At 39.3% G+C, this 21,794-nt stretch overlaps 1 protein-coding gene across 3 annotated transcripts in view; it reads right to left on the bottom strand.

Moving 5' to 3' along the window:
• The window catches only part of PPP1R12A (protein phosphatase 1 regulatory subunit 12A), a 2,492,399-nt gene that overhangs the window by 1,936,615 nt on the left and 533,990 nt on the right, over nt 1-21,794 (bottom strand). For all 3 annotated transcript variants that reach the window (XM_044087956.1, XM_044087957.1, XM_044087958.1), the window contains exon 6: nt 13,084-13,158. In XM_044087956.1, the coding sequence (XP_043943891.1) occupies nt 13,084-13,158 (75 nt within the window). The remainder of the gene's footprint in view (nt 1-13,083; nt 13,159-21,794) is intronic.

Genomic DNA, 21,794 nt, shown 5'->3' with positions numbered 1-21,794 from the left:
GAGTCTTCCTCCTAGCTTGTCTGGGGACCTGGGGGGGGGGGGGCAGATGGGGGGTAGTGAGTCATTGTGAGTCCCCAGAGAAGGTAGTGGGCTTAGAACCCCCCCTGCCTAGGAGCGGCAGTGGACCACTGCTTAGTTCTTTGTTGGCTGCGTGCCTGCGGCCTAGGGTTTCTGTCCATGCGTCCCTTTCTCTGCACTGGCTTTGCTTGAGAGGGAAAGGACCAGTGCTTAGTAGGGAAGTTTCTGCTGTACCTGGGTGGTTGCACCTGTAAAAAAATCCTTGACAGTCTGCATGGATTTGGCTTGGTCTTCCATTTTCTTCATGACCTCCTTGGCGCTAAAAAAATGCTCCTTATCTAGAGATGCATCTAACAGTTTGGATTTTACCAAATCAGGCAACGGTTGCTTCCTTAACCAGGCACGCCTTCTGAAAACTGACCCTGTAGCTGCAGCCCTGGTAGAGGCTTTTAAGGCATCAAAACCACAGTGCAAAGAGTGCTTTGCTACCAGAGAGCTAGACTGTATGAGGTCTGTTAATTCTCTGGTAGTGCTACTGTCAAGCATAGCAGATATTTTCGGTTTAATCAGTTCCAGCACATTCTGCTGAAATTTTATCTTGTGAAATTGGCAATTTAGTGCTCTAACAGCTAAAGTAGCGGAGGTGTAAACCTTTTTACCCATCCTGTCTAATGCTCCGTTTTCCTTATCAGCTGGGATGAGTTTTTTTTTTTTTTTTTTTTTTTTTTTTTTTAGAAGAGCGAGCCCTAGCTCCCTTAGGGTCTTGAGTAATTACTTCAGGGTCTGCAGTAGGGTTTTTAAAAAGAATTTGTGAGAGTCTTGCACCCAGTATTATCTGTCCAGCTTTCTGGGCGCTGGAGGGAATCTGGAGAGAGGGCAGATTCTAGGAAAACATCCTCTACAATATCGAGGATAGGGGGGAATGGATAGAGGCTTATGTTGAGGCAAATCAAGAAATTCCCTTAGTCTCTTTTTATACTGGGGTAGTCCTGGGCCTCAAAAACACACAAACACAGTTGAGTAAAAAGCAGAACACCTTTATCCAACACAAAGCTTTCGGGACAACTCCCTTTTTCAATGATTAACACAAGGTGCAGTTAGTTTCAGATTTAAATACACCCACCACACATCACATGACCTGCAGCCAAGGTCATATGATTAACTGCATCAACATTCAATATATAACATTTTTACTAAGTAAAATACAATGTTCTAACTTGTATATACACACATATACAAATACACATATTCTTATAAAAAATTCTTATAAAAAATGCCATACCCCAACTTATTTTTTAGTCCTCTCCCACTGTTGGATTGAGGATATTTCCAAAAGGAACCTTTGGGGGGGCAGATGGGGATGGGGTTATCAGCATCAGAGTTCTCAAAAGCTGCTAAGGGCTGGTCCTCCACGTCCCGAGTCCTCTAAAACAGAATCCACTATTCCTGGTCAGTGCGGACCTCTGGGGAGGTTCTCTCTTTCTTTTGGCTGGTGTAGGAGGGTGGGGCTGGTTACCCCTGATCACAGTAATGAGGTCTTCTGCCATCCTGAGCAGCTGCTGTGACTGAGGGACAGGCTGGCTACTAATAGGTTGGAGGCTGGGACCCTGGGAAGGGACCTTTTTGAGGGGTAGATTTTGGCTTGGGCCTAGCTGGTTCAGAAGCCTTATACAGAGTCAATTTGACTGGCGGCACTGTCACTGGTTCAATTCGGACTTCGGATGTGGGTGGGATCTCAGCAGAAGTCAGTGCCTGCAAAGCGGCTCCGGACCCAACTACATGAGGAGAAAGTGGCATCCTGGCTGGAGGAGGCTGATCTGGTGGTGTACCAGACTCCGAATGGTTCTCGGTAGAGGCCTGCAATGGTTCGTCGGATATCGTCAGGGGCTGTGAAGGCACCTCACTGACTTCAGCTATAGCCTTGCTTTGAGTAAAAGTTGACTGTAGTCTGGAGTCGTGAGATGGCCTAACTTTTAGAGGCCTATCCTTATCCTTGTCCTTTTTCTTCCTAGGTGAGTCAAACTGCCTGAGAGACAGACACCACTGCTCATTGCTGGAAAGACCGATTAAAATGCCTTGCTACAATATCAGCTCTTCTAATAGTACGAGCATTAAAGAGGGCACAGAACCGACACCCTGGAACGTAATGGTCTGGGCCTAAACAAGTGACGCAGTAAGGATGAAGTCTCTGTGTGGGATTTGCTTTCCACAACTGAGACAGTTATTAACTTTTTCTGACATTGGTTTAAGACAAGAAAAGATTCCCCAATGGGTTACTTAGCTTTAGATGGTTGTCCACACTCTGGCAACGGCTGACTGACGCACTCGCAAAACTGCTTCTGCTTTGGGCTCCACGGCAAGAAAGACTGATCTAATGGTGTCGGCTGTCTCCCTTTACAGCCGTGATGACTGATGGCAGCCACACTCACAGAACAGCCGATGCAGGAGGGAAACCTTTACTCTGGTATTCGGGCTGGCAGAGGGCTACCCAGCAGGGATAACCCACAAGTGATGACTGACACAAAGAACATCTTAGTAGGATAATTTCTGCTAAACATCTGTGGTTGAATATGCAGAAAGTCCTTGACAGCCTGCACAGATAAAGCCTTTTCCTCCAGCTGTTTGAAAACAGATTTCCACCTTGAGTCCACACAAAAAGTCTTTGTCTAGATAAACATTCATGATCTCAGACTTAACATGCTCTGTAAGGGGTTGCTCCTTTAACCAAGCAAATGTGCAGGTGATGGATCCTAAGGCAGCTTTCCTACTTCATGCTTTCAAAGCATCAAGGTCGCAATGTAAAGAATGCTTAGCAACTTCGGAAACAAAGTTGCAGATATTCAGCAATTCTTTTTAGAGTGGCCTGTTCCCTGTCCCCACATTTTTAACTTCATTTGGTCTAGTAGCTTTACCTGGTACTTAATAAAACTGGCAAATGAGAGCTCTCACAGCCAGGTTGGCAGATATATAGATGTTTTTGCCAAATCTGTCAAGGATCCTCTCCTCTGTCATTTGGCAAAGAATTCTTAGAAGTGCTGCCATTACCTAACTTAGGACTCTGAGTCACCACTTCAGGATCAGCAGTAGGATTCTTAAGCAGGAGTTTGTGGGAATCCAACATCCTACAGAAGTGGTCTGGTTTCCTAGAAGCAAATGGTTGGGAGATAGGCTGCACGGAAATGTCCAATAGGATATCATCCACTACTAATGGCACAAGGGGGAATGACCAAAGGTTTATGCACAGGGAATTCCAAAACTTCTCTGACCTGCTTCTTGGACTGAGAATATTCCTGACATTCCCAGTGGAAATATTCCCTCACTTTATGGGGTGTTCCACCAAAAGTGAAGTCCTCATGTCGGGAGACTGAGGCATGGATATCAATCTCAGCATGAGTCAGTAGAAATTTGGTCTACATAAGCCAACTAATCATCTGAAAAGAATCAGAGTAGTCTGGATTGGTGGGGGGGGGGGGTCTCTCCTTTTCCCAGAGAGGGATTCTGTGGTAGTAGAAGTCTAGTTGGACTGTGCTGTGTGGAAGTTGCAATTTGAATTAGGTCCTCAGCCACTCTAATTAGGTCTTGTTGGTAGGCCTGTTGGGGTTGAGAACCAGAAGGCCTAAGGTGCAGCAAGCCAGGTAGAAGCCTTTTTGATTTGGCAATAGGTTTGGATCTGGATGATGGGTCAGAATACCAAGGCAAGGCTGCGGACAGCCATGGTTTGGGCATAGCCAAATGTCAAGATCGCAAAAGATGCTGGTATTACACCCCTCCGCATCAGAAGATCAAACATGAGAATCTAAAGTTGAGGTCTGCAGAGACACCCGAAACCCACACAACCCTTATCCTTTGGCTCCTGCAGACATGGAGAGATTAGAAGGTGCATCAGACTCCAAAGGGTGCTCAACAGTTGTTTAACTGTGGTTACTGGAAGGGAATGTAAAAGCATCTCCTGTCCTTTGACAATCCAGGAAAGTTGAAATTACATTTTGTGTTCTATTTTTTCTGTCACTCTTTCCAGGCTTTATCATACCTGGGGACTAAGCTGATGGTAAAGCTGTATCATCTGCCATGCTTGAATATTTTGTATGCCTTTCCCTATGCTTACAAGAGGGTTCAAAATTAGAAGCACTGGCAGATGTCATTGGGCATGAAGATTCCTTGGCAGCCTCTTTCCTTTTCTGAAAGCTGAGCAAGAGATTTTTCCCTATGTCAGATAGTACAATGGGGACAGTTACATACATCGTGCTCTGGGCCCAAGTAAAACAAACAAAGGGTATGATAGTCCCAATGTGGAATCCATTTTCCACAATCAAGACAAGTGCTGGTTCTAATACTCATCTACTAGAAGCAGACAATAAAATACAATGAAAGGTTCTAATACTAAGAAACCTACTGTGGATATAAAAAGTGTACATACCCCTGTTAAAATGCCAGTTTTTTGTGATATAAAAAATGAGACCACAATAAATCATTTCAAAACTTTTCCCACCTTTAATGTGACCTATAACCTGTACAATTCAATTGAAAAACAAATCTGTTAGGGGAATAAATAGAAAAAAAAATAAAAAAAATGTACAATAAGCTGGTTGCATAAAAGTGTGCACACCCTTAAACTAATACTTTGTTGAAGCACCTTTTCATTTAATTACAGCATTCAGTCTTCTTGGGTACACACATGCCCATCAATTAAAGAGACTCTGATTAACCGCAAATAAAGTTCAGCTGTTCTATTAGGATTTTCCTGACACTTGCTCAGTTGCCTGCTACAGCAAAAGCCATGGCTCGCAGAGCGCTTACAAAGCATCAAAGGGATCTCATTGTAGAAAGGTATCAGTCAGGAGAAGGGTACAAAAAAATTTCCAGAGCATTGGATATACCATGGAACCCAGTGAAGACAGTCATCAAAAAGTGGAGAAAATATGGGACAAAAGTGATGTTGCAAAGAACTGGACGTCCCTCCAAAATCGATGAAAAGACAAGATTAAAACTGGTCAGGGAGGCTGCCAAGAGACCTACAGCAACAATGAAGGAGTTGCAGGAATTTCTGGCAAGTACTGGTTGTGTACTACATGTAACAACAATCTCCTGTATTCTCAAGCCTTTTCTTACACAAAAGACATCCAGGCTCGGCTAAAATTTGCAAAACAATACATCAAGTCTCCCAAAAGCTTGTGGGAAAATGTGTTATGGTCTGATGAGATCAAGGTTGACCTTTTTAGCCACAATTCCAAAAGGTACATTTGGAGCAAAAACAACACTTCGCATCACCAAAAGAACAACATCCCCACGGTGAAGCATGGTGGTGGCAGTATCATGCTTTGGGGTTGCTTTTCTTCAGCTGGAACTGGGGCTTTAGTCAAGGTGGAACTAAGGACAGTTCCAAATACCAGTCACTTTTGGCCCACAACCTTCAGGCGTCTGCTAGAAAGATGAAGAGGAATTTCACCTTTCAACACAACAATGACCCCAAGCATACATTCAAGACAACAAAAGAATGGCTTCACCAGAAGAAAATTAAAGTTTTGGAATGGCCCAGCTATGATGATAGACACCTACCCAAGAAGACGGAATGCTGCAATTCAATCAAAAGCTGCTTCAACAAAGTATTAGTTTAAGGGTGTGCACACTTATCCAGTTTAATGTACGTTTATTTTTTATATTTTTCCCCCTAACAGATTTGTTTTTCAATTGAAATGTACAGGTTATAGATGACATGAAAGATGGGAAAAGTTTTGAAATTAATTATTGTGGTCTCATTTTTCTATACCACAAAAACTTGGCATTTTAATAAGGGTGTGTACACTTTTTATATCCACTGTAAAACACAGACAGGCAGCTTATCCATAGCCATATCCAGTCTGATTCCGTAAACCAACTTGGCTTTACCCAGTTAATTACATCAGTAGAGTCCACAAACACACTGGTAGGCAATGAAGCTTAGACTGGATTCTTATTAAACACAACAAAACTAGGATAGCAGGTATCCTTCCAGACAGCTTCAGTGACATCTACTTACATTCTCAAAAATTACAACATTCAAGATAAACATATAATTTACAACCAAGTTCATAACTTAAATCTAAACTTAAAAAAAAAAAAAAGTTATGCACTCACGATAGTGTTCCATCTGTGCTGTCCATTTTCATTCTTCCTCAACTGATGGGTTTGGATCCAATACTCGAACCAGACTCTGCTGCTTCTACCACATCATCATATCCATAACTCTCGAGCTCCTCCCTTTACCACTAACATCCCGCCAACCTAACATACCTCAGATCAAGTTTGCCACCCGTACATATCAAGGGACAACTTATTATATAAATTAATAAAGGAAAAAGAAAACTGGAGCTCAACAAGGAACAGAGGTTACTGTAAAACTCTTAGATCTTTCCAGAAGCATAAGGGGGGGGGGGCAGAAAGTTGAGGAAAAATCAAAATGGACAACACAGACTGAATGTTGTGATGAGAATTTTATCCAGTATTGTCCTTTTCACTCATTCCTCAACTGATGGGACATAGTCCCTGCTACTGTAACCTTGGGAGACCCCATGGAAGGATATTCCAGAACACGCTTGAGCCAAAGGCCACTCTGTTCCTGGAAATCATATCTAATTTGTAATGAGCAATGTAGGTATAAGAATTAGAGCAAGATGTACTAGCACAAATGTCATCTAAGGAAGCCCTTGGCCAAAAGGCTGAAGAAACTTCCACAGACCTCATGGAATGATAAAACTTTCTTACCATAAACAATGGAGATACATTCAGTTAACCATTTGGCCAACGTAACTTTGGCTACTGGTTTGCTCAGTCCGTTAGGAGGAAAGGAAATGGATAACTTGTCAGATTTCCTGAAGTTTTAGCGTTTATGAAGGTAAAAATGAAGTTGTCTATGCATATCAAAAAGGTATAGCATATACTCCCCTTATTTGAAAAACTGGGAAAGAAAACTGGCAGATTAATGACCTGGTTTATGTTGGAATCAGAAGCAACCTTAGGATGGATTTTTTTCTCAACGACACCCTGTCTTTGTAAAAAAAAACAAGGTAAGGAGGTTTAGAAGATAGAGCCTGGAGTTCAGAAACTTATCTAGCTGATGTGACAGCAACCAGAAAATGGTATTCTAAAACAAATTTAAGATCTGCTTTGGCTGAAGGTTCAAAGGGGGAATGTGTTAAAGCCTAAACCATGACAGTTAAATCCCAAGAAGAAGTAGGATCTTTTAGGTGGTCTAAGCAAAAAAGTTCTCATGAAAAAAGCCTTGCATAATTTAGAAGGGGCTCGGGTAGAGTTTTTCACCCAGGTGGAAATTAGAAATGGCAGCCAACTGAACTTTAACAGTTGTGAAGCTAGCCTCTTCATTGAGAGCTGAACCTAAAAATTCGAGGACAGATAGCACCGGTGCTGAAAAAGGATCCAGAACTTTGCTAAGGGCCCAGAAAACAAATCTTTTCCATTTACTCTTGCAAACCTTTCTAGTAGAAGCTTTTTGAGAAGATATGATGGACCAGACAGGAGCACCTGGGCTGTCTAGCAAATAATGAAATTGGAGAAAACATGTGGTTAGTTTGAGGCCTGTTAAGTCTGGGTGAGTCATACTCATCAGGTGAGACAGAAGGTCTGGAGTTGGCCAGAATCCAGGGTGGATGATGGTGCGTTCAGAGGAAAAGGAACCAAATCCAACAAGGCCATAATGTTGCAATGAGGATAACTGTGCTCTTCAACCAAACTGCTTTCTGTAGAAATTTGGGAATGAGAGGTAATGGTGGACAAGTACAAAGGAGGCCTGAGGGTCAATTGTATATTAGAGCATCTCTCAGTAACACCCCCATTGAAGGGATCAGGGCAAAGAACATGATAAACTTGTTGAGGGAAAAAGAGAGTAGGTTGCAGTATGGCTGACCCACCAATGGAAAATTTTCTCTGTCACCTTGACACAGAGACCATTTGTGAGGCATCAGAATGGACCTACTTAGTTTGTCTGCAATCACATTGGATTTCCTCTGAATGTGCGTTGTTATTCAAGAGAGATTGGAAGACATCGCCCAATGCCACACTCTTAGTTCTTGACAAAGCGGGTACGAGGTGGTTCACCCATTTGTTCATGTACCAGACCAATGACACTGTCCTTCTGAATGGCAACTGTCCTGGATGGAAGAACGTCTTGAAAGGCCTGCAACTCTAGGAGGACTGCTCTCATCTCCAGGACACTGATATGCATCTCAGCTTCTTCGTGGGACCACATATCTTAATACTGGTTGCTGAAATCCAGAACTGGTCTCCAGTCCCCACAGAAAAAAAAAAAAAAACAGGAAACAAACTGGACAGAAAAAACAGAAAACTTTTTTTTTCTTCTGAAGCTAGACCCTCAACTAGAAAGAGGAAATAGGGGGAGGTACAGCCATCTAACTTAAATGGGCTATGCCTGGGAGACAGAAAAAGTTTAGAAAATGTCCTCTAACTTAAACAGGCTGAGAAGAAAACAGTTCCCTAACTAAAATGAACTGTATTTAAAAGGCATCAGGAAAGAAATACAAGGAAAGAATAAGAGCCCTCCAACTTAAATGGGCTATTTAACAGTTAAAAGGAAGCTGGAAAAGGGACAAGGCCAAAACGAAAGACGGCGGTCAATAGTAAAAAACAGCCACAGAAGCGGAAAGAGACTTGCACAAGTAATGACAATATAAGATTAAATAGTAAAAAAAAAAAAAAAGGTCACTTTTCTAAAGAGTGAACAAGAAATAAAGGTAATACTTAGCCAGAGCTAGCAGATAAGCACCCATTCTTGTTTAGTGGCAAACGAGCTCTGGGAAAGGTTCGAGTGCATGCTGGGATAGGGTTTAGCTGCGGGCTGGCAGAAGACCTCGAGCTTGAATATAAAGGCTGATGAGGATCGGATCAGAACTCAACCTAGTAAGAATGAAGTTGAGACAGGACAACATCACATCTGATAATGCAAAGAAGAAAACAAACATAAAAACTTCCAAAAGAGAGGATGAATAAGAACATTTGACATCCAAGGATTCAAGAAAAGCTTGGGGAAGCCAACAAAGAAAACAGCATCTGGAGAGACAACATCCTGAAGGAGAGAACTTTTAGAAAAGCGTTGAGGAGAGAGATCTAGAATGGGCCTCCAAGACCCCATCTTCCTTCTGAACAAATATCCTGGAATAAAAACCCCTGCCCTGAAGTGAAGGGGGAACAAGCTGGATGGTCCCCTATACCAGAACATCCTAAAGAACTAAAGAAAAATGAGGCAGCTGACAAAGGAGGGGGGTTGAGGAAGACCTGAGAATGGGAGGGGGGGGGCTAATGGGACTTCCAAACCACTAAATAACCATTTTGGATAGCACCCAAGAATCTGTGGTGATTTGAAGCCAGATAGGGAAAGACAGTGTCAACAGGAGGGACAGATTAATCTAGCCAAGGGACAGAAGCAGATGAATGTCAAATGGAAGCTGATTTGTCAGGGAAAGTAGGCTTTTGACCCTTAGTATCCTTAGAAGGCTAGGAAAAACTCTCTTGGAAGCCCATTTACCTATAAAATGCTCTCTAGGTCATCTACAGACAAAGGAAGGCTTAGGTGGATAATTTCTCTGAAATTTAGGAAAAGGAGAAAGATTTGTTTCAGATCCTGCACAACTTTACCCATGTCTTGTATGGTCTTAAACTGCTCAGCAGCTGCTGTACCAAACAGAGACTGATTTTCCAAAGGAGAATCCAGTAATTTAGCCTTGATGTCCTCAGGAAGAGTATGCACATGCAACCAAGAGTACCTCCTCACACAGACCTAGAAGCAGCAGCCAGAGAAGAGACATCAGCAGCATCATAGCTAAATTTAATAGAATGACAAGCCACTTGAGAGTCAGAACTCAAACGGAAATGGCATAAATCTTTGGCACATCAGTCAAACTTCCCTTAAGCTTAGAAAAAACAGCCAGAACATACCAATTCAAATGAGTCTTGTAGTTAATGATCCTGAAAGCTAGGCAGCAGAAATGTACAGTTTTTCTACATCTTTCCATAGCATAACTGTCCTTATCAGAAAGTAAAAACTTAGAGAATAGCAATTTAGATATTTTAGTGGCTACTGATAAACAGCCAGATTAGAGGAAGGACATTTATACAAAATTCCTTTCAGCTTCAGGAACTTTACAGACCCTGTCAGGCTTTTTAAGGGCAGATGCTGGGAGTCATAGGCCTGAGAAGCCGAAGAGAAAGTGTCCAAAAGGACATCAACAATTGGAGGGACAGCAGAAGGTCTAGGAGAATCTATTTGCAAGAGTTCACAGTACCTCTTCTGAATGCCAGAACTATGGTAACAATCCCACTTAGTGTTTCATCATATGAACCACAACATCCCCAAAAGAAAATTCCTCCACAGGGGAATCAGGAAAAAGCAATCCTCTTCTTCATACCACAAAACAAGGAGAGTGGATTTCAGAAGAGTACTCCAGTGAGTCCTCACCAGACTAGAGTCTAAATCCTACTCTTATTCAGAGCAATGAGATTCCCTAGGAAGTCTGGAAGGATTAGACAATCAGGGAACAGAGTAGTAACAGACAATACTTGAGGGGGCTTTAAGGTCATAAGGCCATTGAAAAGCCAGAGTAAAATCCTGCCATTCCTTGTATGGATCATTAGCAGCAGGGGCAATATGCCTGGTCTGCTTCTTTTTATTAAAAAAAAGCTGATGTTCAACAAAGCTAAGAGGTTCAGACCCATGTGTAGATTAAATGAGGGTACCAGACACCATTTCCTTATCAAGAGTTTGTGGAATCTCCTTGGGCCGCTCTTACACAATCAGCCATAATTTCCCCCTTCACATTTGCAGAAGACATTGGAACAGCCTCGGCGGATGTGCGGGTAATCAGCCCCATGTTGACCTCCAACTGGTCGAGAGAGGAAGTTGACTTAGGCACCAAACGGTTCTCGGGCTCTTCATTCAAGTTGACAAAGATGTCCGCAGGAGGCTGGACAGCAGGAGAGTCAGTGTGCGCCTTTTTGGCTTTTTTTCATAAGCGAAGACTGAACAACAAGGGTGGGTGGAATCAGAGGTCATGGTACTCTGGGGCTAATAGTTTTAGATGCCAGCTAAGTAAATGTAAAGTGATGACAGATGACTGTGGAGAGTCTTGGGGACAAACACCTAATATATCTCTCTGAATATGGCCATGCAAAGCCCTCAAACAAAAAAGGCACTACTCTTGTCTACCTTTTTGAGGAATCTGCTTCCCACACTCACATTTCTCCTTCCTGGATGACATGGGAAAGGTAAACTAAAAGGAAAAAAAAAAAGGAAAGAAGAGACCACAAGTGGCACTTATCTTTAGCAGGCGCAATAGCCAAACCAACTCAGCCTACATCTTGCAGACCTAATTCAAGGTAGCATTCGGACTGACAGCAAAAAAGTTCAGTGGAGTAGACATGTACCTTATACCTTGGAGTAGCACATACATCTGACGTACGGCATTTGAAAGATGTAAAGGCTTTGCTATACTGGCCAGACATTTGGTTATCCTTAGCAGAATTTCCCAGTGGTAATGAACACTACACCAGTGATGAGGAAGAACATCTGCATAAGAGAGTACTGGTAAGTGGGGGTAAGCAACAGGATACCTGTGCTCTTTACCCAGTAAGCCCTAAAAGTCAATTTTCACATAAGCATGTTTCCTCCTCTGGCTGACTTCCTATTCTAGTTGAACAAATTGCTTCCAAATGGCAGGGTTTAACCATGTGTAATTAGGTTAGGATAGTACTTGACTTGTACCAAGAGTGAATTTTTAAAAACTACCAAAACAGAAAGATGATGAAAGGGGGCTTTACGGAGTTTAAATAAATGTCTATAGACGCAGTAGAAAAAGAGAGTTAACACACTGAATACATGACAACTATGTAAGAAACTACTATGAACAGTATGAATCAAATTAGGAACTTTTTTGGTGATAGCAGTTATTTTTTTAAATGGTCAATAACATTTTGGGTGAAGGGTTTTATTTTAAATAGACTCAAATGAAAATATTTTAGATGCCTGTTAACATTTTCTTGGTTTTAGATTATATTAGCATGTGTTGACATTTAAACAAGTGCTGCTTGAGGAGGAATGGCAGTGCAAAGGAGATTTAAATACAGAGTCTGAAGCAAAAACTGCATACAAAAAGATTTTGAAATATGATAAAAATGTACCCTTACTTGTGACTAGAACTGCTACAGATTTTGAAGATGCTGTGGTGTTACCCTATTGCAATTAGTACAATAAATGTTTTCAAGCCTGTAGTAAAAGCTGAAATGTTTATTAATGAAAAAGTACAGCTGTGTAACCAAACAATTACTGTTGCAGTATTCCAAACTGTTGGGTTACCCAAGCCAAACAACACTTGCCCATCTACCTACTTAACTGAATAAACTACTTGAAGCATCAACAAGGCATCTTTATTCCTCCCAGAGAGAGGGTATCAGAGAGCAACACAGAGCCTCCTACATCTTCTAGTTAAAGTGATTTTTACCTGGACTAATCCTTGTTATTCTGAAGTGAGGCACATAGTCCAAAGTAGCCTTCACAATCTAATTGCAACCTTCAAGGCTTGCTTTCATAAGGCAACACACCCAGGAAAAAAATAAATAAAAAGTCCAGTTCACAACAGAGGGAAAAACACTGTTCGGCAAATTACACAACTATCTCATGCAGTATTAATCATGAAACTGTCCTTAAATTATTTGAGCTGTTTTGCCATGCAAACGATCAAGAGAGTTCCCATTTATTGACATATTCAGCATTTCAAATTTACTAATTGAGTCAGCAGAACAATTTCAAGGTCAAGTAATTCAGAGAGACTTTCTGCAATATAGGCATGTTTAAATGTACCCCCAAATTAAAAAAAAAATAATAATAATTATATATATATATATATATATATATATATATATATATATATATATACATATACATATAACAAAATGAGTGCTACCTAAAATGAGTGCTACCTAAAAGATGTATCAGTTTTTGCTGACATTTACTTCTATGGTGCACCTAACAAATTTGCTTTAAATATAAATTTGAATACTTACTACATTTTGTTTCTTTTGTAATTCTTCTAGGTACCCAAGAATATCTTCATCTGCTACATCAAAGGCTGTCTGACCCTTAAAAAAAAAAAAAAAAGTTAGACGCCATGATGATTCTCCAACAAACAATAACAAAAAAGTGGCAAATCAAAAGGATGTTAAAAAACACCAAGCTATCTTTTAAACACTTACAGTATACCAAGTATCTTAAAAAGCAAAGCATAAAAACATAAGAAAAGCAAATATTTTGGTCTAACTCCTTAGAATTTCCAGAATTAAACACAACCACAAAACTGACCTAAATGATTAAGTACCTTTTTTCAGGTTGTGGAAAGCCAAAGCACTAGTAACAACTTGCTGAGCTAATGTCCCTAACAAGCTTAATTATCCTACTGTAGTCTTGCACCAAAAATATGGCTCTGCACCACATCAACACCTTTAAATGGATGCTTAAAATGCAGTGTCTTCTGGATTTCGAAGATGGATGCACAATGATCAACTAAACTTCACCTTTCCCAGTGTGAAAACAAACTGAAAAAAATATCAAACTGTTTTAGGTAAAATTCAGTTACTGACTAGTAAGTAAAGTGACGAGATGCCAGCAAAGAAAATCTGGAAAACCTGAAAGAAAATCAACCAGAAAAGGGGGAAAACACTGTGTGGGAAGGATTCTGCACCTGTTCAGCAAAAAGCGGTTTAAGCTTCAGCTCTGGTTCAAGAGACAGCTTCCAGTAATTTAGAGGGAAAAAAAATCAAATGTAGTCGGATACGATTAAAATAAAACAATGAAGGAATTTATCAACTCAAATAGCATAAGTCTAGGATTAACAGAAGAAGCTTTAACTAACTGTTAAGATTAACTGAAAAATGCAAAAATCAGACGTTGAAATGAAGAAAAAGCTGGCGGAGTATGAGGCATCAAAAGAAGAGCATTTTCAAAAAATCATTAAGAAGACAGAGCATGCAAAGAAAACCTGACATTTTTTGCTGTACCAGAGTAAATGGAAGAAAAACTATTAATTTTACGATAGCACAAATAAGCAAATGGACCGGTGTTCCACAGCGGGATTTAACTGATAGGGCACACCTTAGGTACACACTAAATTCGACCATGAGAAAACAGTGAAGACCTGTATTAGCAAAGATGCAATCATACCAGCAGAAAGAGTTGATCCAGACAAAACTGTGCAGAAGTGCAAAGTATTAAAAACTGTATACAGCAGAATGATGATTATTCATTGTACACCACGCAGAAGAGCAACACATATATCCCAGCAATCAGGGAATGCTGAGAGGCAGGCGAGAGATTCAAGCTGCTGTACTCAGGTATCAAGAGTTTTTTTATTTTTTTCCTGGAGGACCAAAGTAATTTTCTGATGCAAAATAGGCAACAGAGGAAATAAATTTTATCCAACAAAAAGTTAGCCAGCAAGCAAAAGGAGATTTCTGTCAAATTTTTCTCACAATAAAGTTCAAAGAGAAACTCTGCAGGTGAAACCTTTTCCAATGGTCCAAAGGAAAATGCTTGATAGACAGGAGTACCTTGTGTAATAACCAGAGTCTGGTGTTGGAAGACAGACATGAACAGGAAGAAAACCAGCAACACTAGAATTAGCGAATAAATGAGAAAATACAATGCATCAAACATATTTGTAAAATATGGTTTTGAAAGAAAAAGTGGCTGAAGAAGAATGGACTTTTGTTGACTTTGTTAAACTTGTTGGACTGTAAAGTATATACCCCCATTTTATGCATTAAAGGACACTACTAAAAAGGGGTAAAAGTAACCAAGAACAATTTTTATTCTTATATTCTTAGTATATATATACATTTCATGATATAAACCATGTTATACACAGCAAAGCAGCTTTGTGTAGCACATAGCCATATTTTAAATATGGGGAAGCATTTTCAGTGACTGCTGTGTGTATTAAAGTTATTAAAATACGCATGCATTTTTTTTTTTTTTTTTAGTTGCAAGAAATATAGACCTTACTATAAGAAAAGAAGAAAGGCTGGACAAAAGGAAGATTAATGCTAATTCATATGGTAGAGTGGCATTCGAAATACATGCGTAGAATGCACGTGCCTTCGTTGAAGGTTGGGCATTGAGCTGGCACCTCGGCAACGTAAAAATCTACTGCCAATAATTAGCGGCCGGGAGTTCCGCTGTGGCGACCCCTAACCGGGAAAAGCCGAAAGAGGAATAACAATGCTAATTAATATGATGTGATCTTAGGCTGGTGGATTGGAGGTGGGGTGGAAATTGGACAGATTATGAATATCTAGAATTAAGTTATCCTCTTATTTTTACAAGGGTAAAAGTCTAGATTAATGCCTTTGGCTTAAGCTACAAGTTTTTTTTTTTTTTTGTAAAAAAGCAGGCTTCAAAAATAAGAAAATGAAGAAAGACATGAAAAATACAAAATTTCTTACAACTATAAAGATATTTATTAGCTTTTTTTCCCCCATTAGCAAATGCTTAGTGGAAGTCAAAGTCTGGAGCTGAAAAAAGCTGTACGTTCTGTTCTGGCTGAAATTACAGATTCACTGCAGAGCATATTTCTATAGAGTTGATCTGTCTTGCAAGTGCAAGCAATTAATCGAGTTCTGAGCATTCTTTGCCAAGGAAAATGCAAAATTTAAAGGCACAACAGCAAATTATGGAAAGTGAATAAGACAGCAGCCTCATTAGCAGCCTTAATAATTTAATGCATTTAAAAGTACAATGTATATTTAACTTTATTTAAAAAGACAGCCTGTGCACTTTTTCTCAAGGAGAAACATCAATGTTTTCTGAAATCATACAAGCTGTTTTTCATATCTGGGACTGGAAGAGGGACAAGAAAAGAACATACAGCAATCAGTGTTAAGTGGGAACACAAGTTGTAGCATGCACTTTAGCAATGGATAACCTTAATTTTAGGTGAGGTGATGCCTGTGGGTGTAGCTGTCAATTTGGGACAACTGTTCCCATCTGGAGAGCTAAACTTAATTTTTTGAAAATATATAGTTGTGTTTGTTCCATATTAAAATGGAATGAGGATATTTTCAAAATGTATTTTTTTTGTTGCTGTTGGAAGGTTTTCATTAAAACAAAAATCCTTGAAAAATGTGTCATAGGTTTAAAAGGAGATAAGAAAACTACAAGAGATCAGCCTGCCAACTTTAGTGTGTGTATGTAACACAAACGTTGTAAAGATGCATTCAAAAACCTGTCAAGTTTAACAGGTGGGAATAATGGCTGTGCTATCCATATTATCTTGGAACATAAATGGCCTTACAGGCACAGACAAAAAGGAAGGAGTATTGAAGTATATTAGAAAACACCAATTTTGCAGGAGACACATTTGCCAAATTCACTTGCTTATTTCTTTTCAAAGAAAAGATGTTATCATGGACATCCAACAGAATATCAAGGACAAAGGAAAAGGGGAGTAGTAATACTAACTGACAGAAGGGCTCGAATAGTGACAGAAAGGAAATAAAAACAATGGTACAGTTTTGGAAGTAAGGGGCTACTGGCAAGGGAGGAGGGTTATGCTGCTTTGTACATTTATACTCCATCAACAGCAGCTATTTTGGAGCTTAAGAAAATTTTGTGAAAAATCAGTAGGTGAATATTACTTACAGGTGAGGACCGGAACTTGAACAGTAAGGACGTATCAGGGGCCTCAGAAGGGAAAATATAGCAAAAGATGGTAAATTTCTGAAGAAATTTATGAAAATATTTCACATGGAAAATGTAAATTAAACAGTAGGAACTGTTGACAGAATGCACATATTAATCCCCATGATACAATAACTGGGCTATACTCAACAAATTATATTTCACAGGAACATGTGCATTTAATTGAAAGCACTGACATGCATCCAATAACCAATTCAGATCACGCACTAATAAAAAAACAAGATAAAAATGCAGAGTAATGAAGCAAAAAAAGAGATGCATGCACTTTCTCATCCTAATTAAGACACTTATTTAAGGAAATGGTAGTGGAAATTATTTGAGAGTTACAAAAGAAGACAGAAATGTCTTCAGAAGTTACAGCTAGTGAGTGGGATAAAGGGAAATTGGAGTTTAAAAACAGGGTAGAACTTAAAGAAAAAGAGATATGGCTAAGAAGTAATATGAATTAGAGGGAATAACAAATGTAAATGTAATGCAGAATACGAGAAATCTCATGGAACAAGAAAAGGCGCAAATGCAGAATATTAAAGAGAAAATACGGGGTATTCTAAATAACATACAAGAGTTTAGAAAAATTACCATTAAGCAACTATTTTCTGATAACTCCAGACCACAGAAACCTTTAGTACAATGACTTAGGCAGCAGAGATTAACAGCTGTCGCCAAACTTAGGAAGCCTACAAGAAAATCAACCATAGATCCTTTACAGGTTTTAAAGTCATTTCAGAAATTTTATGAAAATTTGTATGAAGTACAGAAATATGGAAATATTTATGGAAGACTTACTTATGCCAAAGTTCAAGGTAGATGAGGCTCAACAACTAAGATATGAAAGAGTATAAGATAAAAATTATGTGTTTACAGGAATAGATGGTACCCATATGGAAGTTTGGAAGTTAAAATAGAAGAATGTGATAGAGATCTGGAAGATTTTAACAGTATTCAGTATTTTAAACGGAGAGGAAGCACCAACATCTTGGAAGAAAGCTGTAGTGGCTGTATTACCCAAGGGCTTCCTGTATTACCCAAGGATATTACAGGCTCATCAGACCCAGCTTCATATAGACCCATTTTAATTTTAAACCATGACTATAAAAGATAAAAGAATGGTGAAGGCGTTGCAAAAATTGATTGATCTAGATCAATATAATTTTTGGAGGGGAGGCAAACTTTTGACAACAATGATGATCCAGAGGGAAGTAGAGTGTAAGAACACAGTGCTGTTGTTGGTAGCTTTTGCTGCAGAGAAAGCACTTAGAGTAAACTGGGATTAAGAGTATATATGAAGGAATGGTGGAAAGAACTAAAATGAGGGGGTTCCTCCCTGATAACTTGTGTTTGAAGACAGGAAATAGGCAGGGATGTTCTCTTTCCCCTTTGTTATTTGCTTTACATTTACAGTCACTGGAGAAGAAAATAAGGGACTCAGAAATGCAAGCATATAATGTGTATAGTAATCAAGAACATTTGGGTTTATATGCAGATTTTGTACCTGATAAATCCATAAAAGGATTTTATTGGTATTGGGGAACATTCTGAAACAGTTTCAAGTCTTTTCAGGATATAAAACTAATACAGATAAAACAAAGATTACAGTCATAAATTGTGTACTTACACAAACTGGTTCAGCAATATCCACACACAAGCTATGATAAGATGAAGTAATTAAAGTATGGGTTTAACTGTTATGGCAGTTAAGGATATGCGAGAAGAAACTAAAAAGACAATACAGAAACTGGATGTTTTTTTTTTGTTTTTTTTTTTTTTTTTTTTAAGGATCTTGCTAGTAATATACATACTGAAAACTTCTTAGTCCCTTTTATGTTGTACATGGGTGAGGTATATTTTTAACAACCGCAGAAGTTGTGGACAATAATAAAAAGTTGAAGGAATTTATCTGGGAGGAGAATAAGGCAAGAGTCAAGTGGGATAAGTTGATCCTTCCAAAAGAACAAGTTAACTTAGGATTAATTGATTTGATGGGATACTTCACAGCTACAAAGTTAAGGCTCATATACATAGCACAAGCAGGAAGTTAAAAATGAAAAGGGATGATTGAGAGAGTTGGATTTTCTATGCAGATTCTTAAGAAGAATAACCTTTATACAGAACATTATATTCACAAAGAAAAAATTCTAAGAACTAAGCCAACACGGAAATGGAGAATGTAGTTAGCTCCACTGGCAAAATCGCCTAAGTAGGGGTACTGAAAATAGGCAAGAAGGGGCTGGAACTTACTGGAGAAAACTGGCATATGAAGGTAATAGTGCAGGATGAGGCCAAGACAACGTTTGTACCGCAGGCTTGAGACTGCCTTCCCTACCAGTGACTGATAAGAGTATAGGCAAAGAGAAAGGGTTAGGAGAATCGTAAAGGAGAACAGCACCCACAGACTCAAAAAAAAAAAAAAAAAAAAACATGTTTATTTCATCATGGTTTGGTGTTTCCTACATTTTAAGACCACTCTGGGACTATTTACAGGCTTTTAAATATTGTTATATGTTATTTCTGAGTCTGACCACATGAGGTCTGGCATCTTGAAGTAATTCTGATCGTTTACTCTGCCTCTAGGTATCCCACAATGCAGTGCTTGTCTGTAAAAAAATTACATCACACAGGCCTCTCTCTTCCTAAAGCTCCTGTCACTGCATTGATTTTTCATGCATACACTGCTGTCTTTCAGTTTTAAGTAACATTTCATGCCATTCAATGACCACTTAAAACACAAACCATGCAAATGCCACAGAAAATACTTCCAAAGTGCTTTTTACTGCTGCTTCTTTTTAGAATGGCTAAATTGCAGTCTTTTGCGAAGCCTGAATTGTGCTAGTTTGACTCATCTCCAATCCCCTTCACACCCAACTTCCCTAGCTGTCAAAGTGCTAAGGGTAATTTGAGCTGTTACATACTGTGATTGACAGTTCACAGCAGGAGACTTGACTCGTATACTGTTTCCTTGTTCTAGCCTTTGCTTTCTATATGGGTAGGGGAAGGACCAGGGAGCTGTGACATCACAGCATGGTGGGTTTTTAGTATGGTCATGGCAATGTCAGTTTGGGGAGGGAATTGGCCAGAAAACTACCTGTATTCATTGGCCTTGATGACATCAATGAATTGGAGACTGCAGCAAGGTTTTTCAGGGCAGGAAAAAGTTTTTTGAAAGTGAAACTACCACAGTACTGTAAGATACTCTTCTAGTAGACAGAAACAGTCGATTTACAATGTTTTAAATGCTGTATTGTTTTTGAAATATTTTAAATGCTGTACTGTTTATTCATAGCAGGAACGGGGACAGTAAAAAGGAAGAAAATGGACAGAGAAGTTGAGCATTTAATAACAGAATCCCATTGCTGTCCTTTAAGTAAAAGGCCTACTCTGGTGGGGTTTTTACTCGAATCTAAAACAGAAGATGTTAAAAAGGAACAATTAGGGCATATAAAACACTGTATAATAACCATAAGGATCAGAGGCTAGAAAAGATTGGGAAGATAAACTGGAAAAGCAAGATGCATGTATGGCTTCCAACTATGCAAGTCCAGAATGTTTCAGATCTTTGCTTGTAATTGTTTGGATAGGTATTTTTATACCCAAATGCAGAGTTGAAATTTTCCTCCAGTAGACAGCAAATGTTGGAGGTAACTGAGAAGGGAACATGAATTTTGGGAGTGTAATTAGTATGCAGACTTTAAAAACTCCCTACAGAGGACATATGTCAAAAATATTGGATGAGCAAACGGCTATAGCTAAAGATATGACTAAAGATAGGACTTTCTTTGAACTGGGACAAAGGATCAGAATTGCCTAGATATGGTAAGTTTAATTCTGGTGGCTGCCAAAAAACAGAATTACCAGAAAATGGAAACCAAAATCTAAATCAACTGTAGTTGTACTGAATAAAATAACTGAATAGTGATCTTTAGAAAAGGGAAGTAGCACATTACAAAGAAAGAAATAAATGGAAATTGTGAGAACAATACATGCAAAATGGTGTCCAGGAGAAGGACTGAGGTTTAAGGGAAGGCAAGAATTCAGTAGTTTATGCAATGCTGCATTGATGATTAAAAAAGAAGCGATATGTGATGTTTAATGTAAGTAAATGGAAGACGTGTTAATATGGTTTCTTTTGTGTTAATGTAGGCTTTTCAATGTCATAAGTGATAATTTAATAAAGGTGTTTAAAAAATGCAATACTTTCTCTTATGGTAGATGACTACTTACAAAGCACACCAAGAAAAATGCTTGGAAAAGGAGTCAGTTTTGTATGCTTGTGGTTAAAAAAGCTCACATCACATTTACCCTACTACAAAATCTTGAAAATGACTTGTCACGTCCACACACATGTAATGCATGCACTTGAATTTGTCATATTAGTCTTCCAGAAGAGACGCAGCCTCTTCAGGTAGAACCTGAGCTTGAATGTGCACACAAGAGTACAAATTTTACTTATTTATCCTTTGCTAAGCAGATTGGTCTCATTAGGTTAAGTGAACTCTTTTCAGTGGAGAGGCAAGGAAGTACTTGTACTGCTAGGGCAGCTTTGGCCAGGACAACTTCCCCCTAATCTCTTTGTATGGGGACATAATTCATTGTGGCACTTGCATCTTTTTCAAGCAAAGAGACAGCTTGGAGAAGCAGGGAGAGAGAGATTCATGAATATGGGAGGAGGAAAGGAATGTGCGGAGGATAGAAGTGTTTATGGTGCTGCTAGTCAAACAGCAGAAGCAGTGGATTATCAAACAAGGTAGGGGGATTTGAGGAGACATCAGTTAAAAATGAAAGCATGGTGAAGGAATCGGAAAAGATAGATGGGCTTTTCAAGGGCAGCTTATGGAGACAGAACCTTGGATAATGGAATTAGATTACTTGTTTCAGCAAAACCTCTTAGACGAGGAGGTTACAACACAATAATGTGTTGTTACAACCCTCCAGTCAGGAGGGTTGCAGAATATTTATTGATGGATTTAGTCAACATGAGTGAACCAGTGTGTGGCAAAGACATGTCATGGGGAGAGCTGACGGAAAA

The sequence above is a fragment of the Protopterus annectens genome, chromosome 11.part0, assembly GCF_019279795.1.
Source record: "Protopterus annectens isolate FY-2018-M chromosome 11.part0, PAN1.0, whole genome shotgun sequence".
Classification (NCBI taxonomy): domain Eukaryota; kingdom Metazoa; phylum Chordata; order Ceratodontiformes; family Protopteridae; genus Protopterus; species Protopterus annectens.
This window is presented reverse-complemented; position numbering and strand designations above follow the sequence as displayed.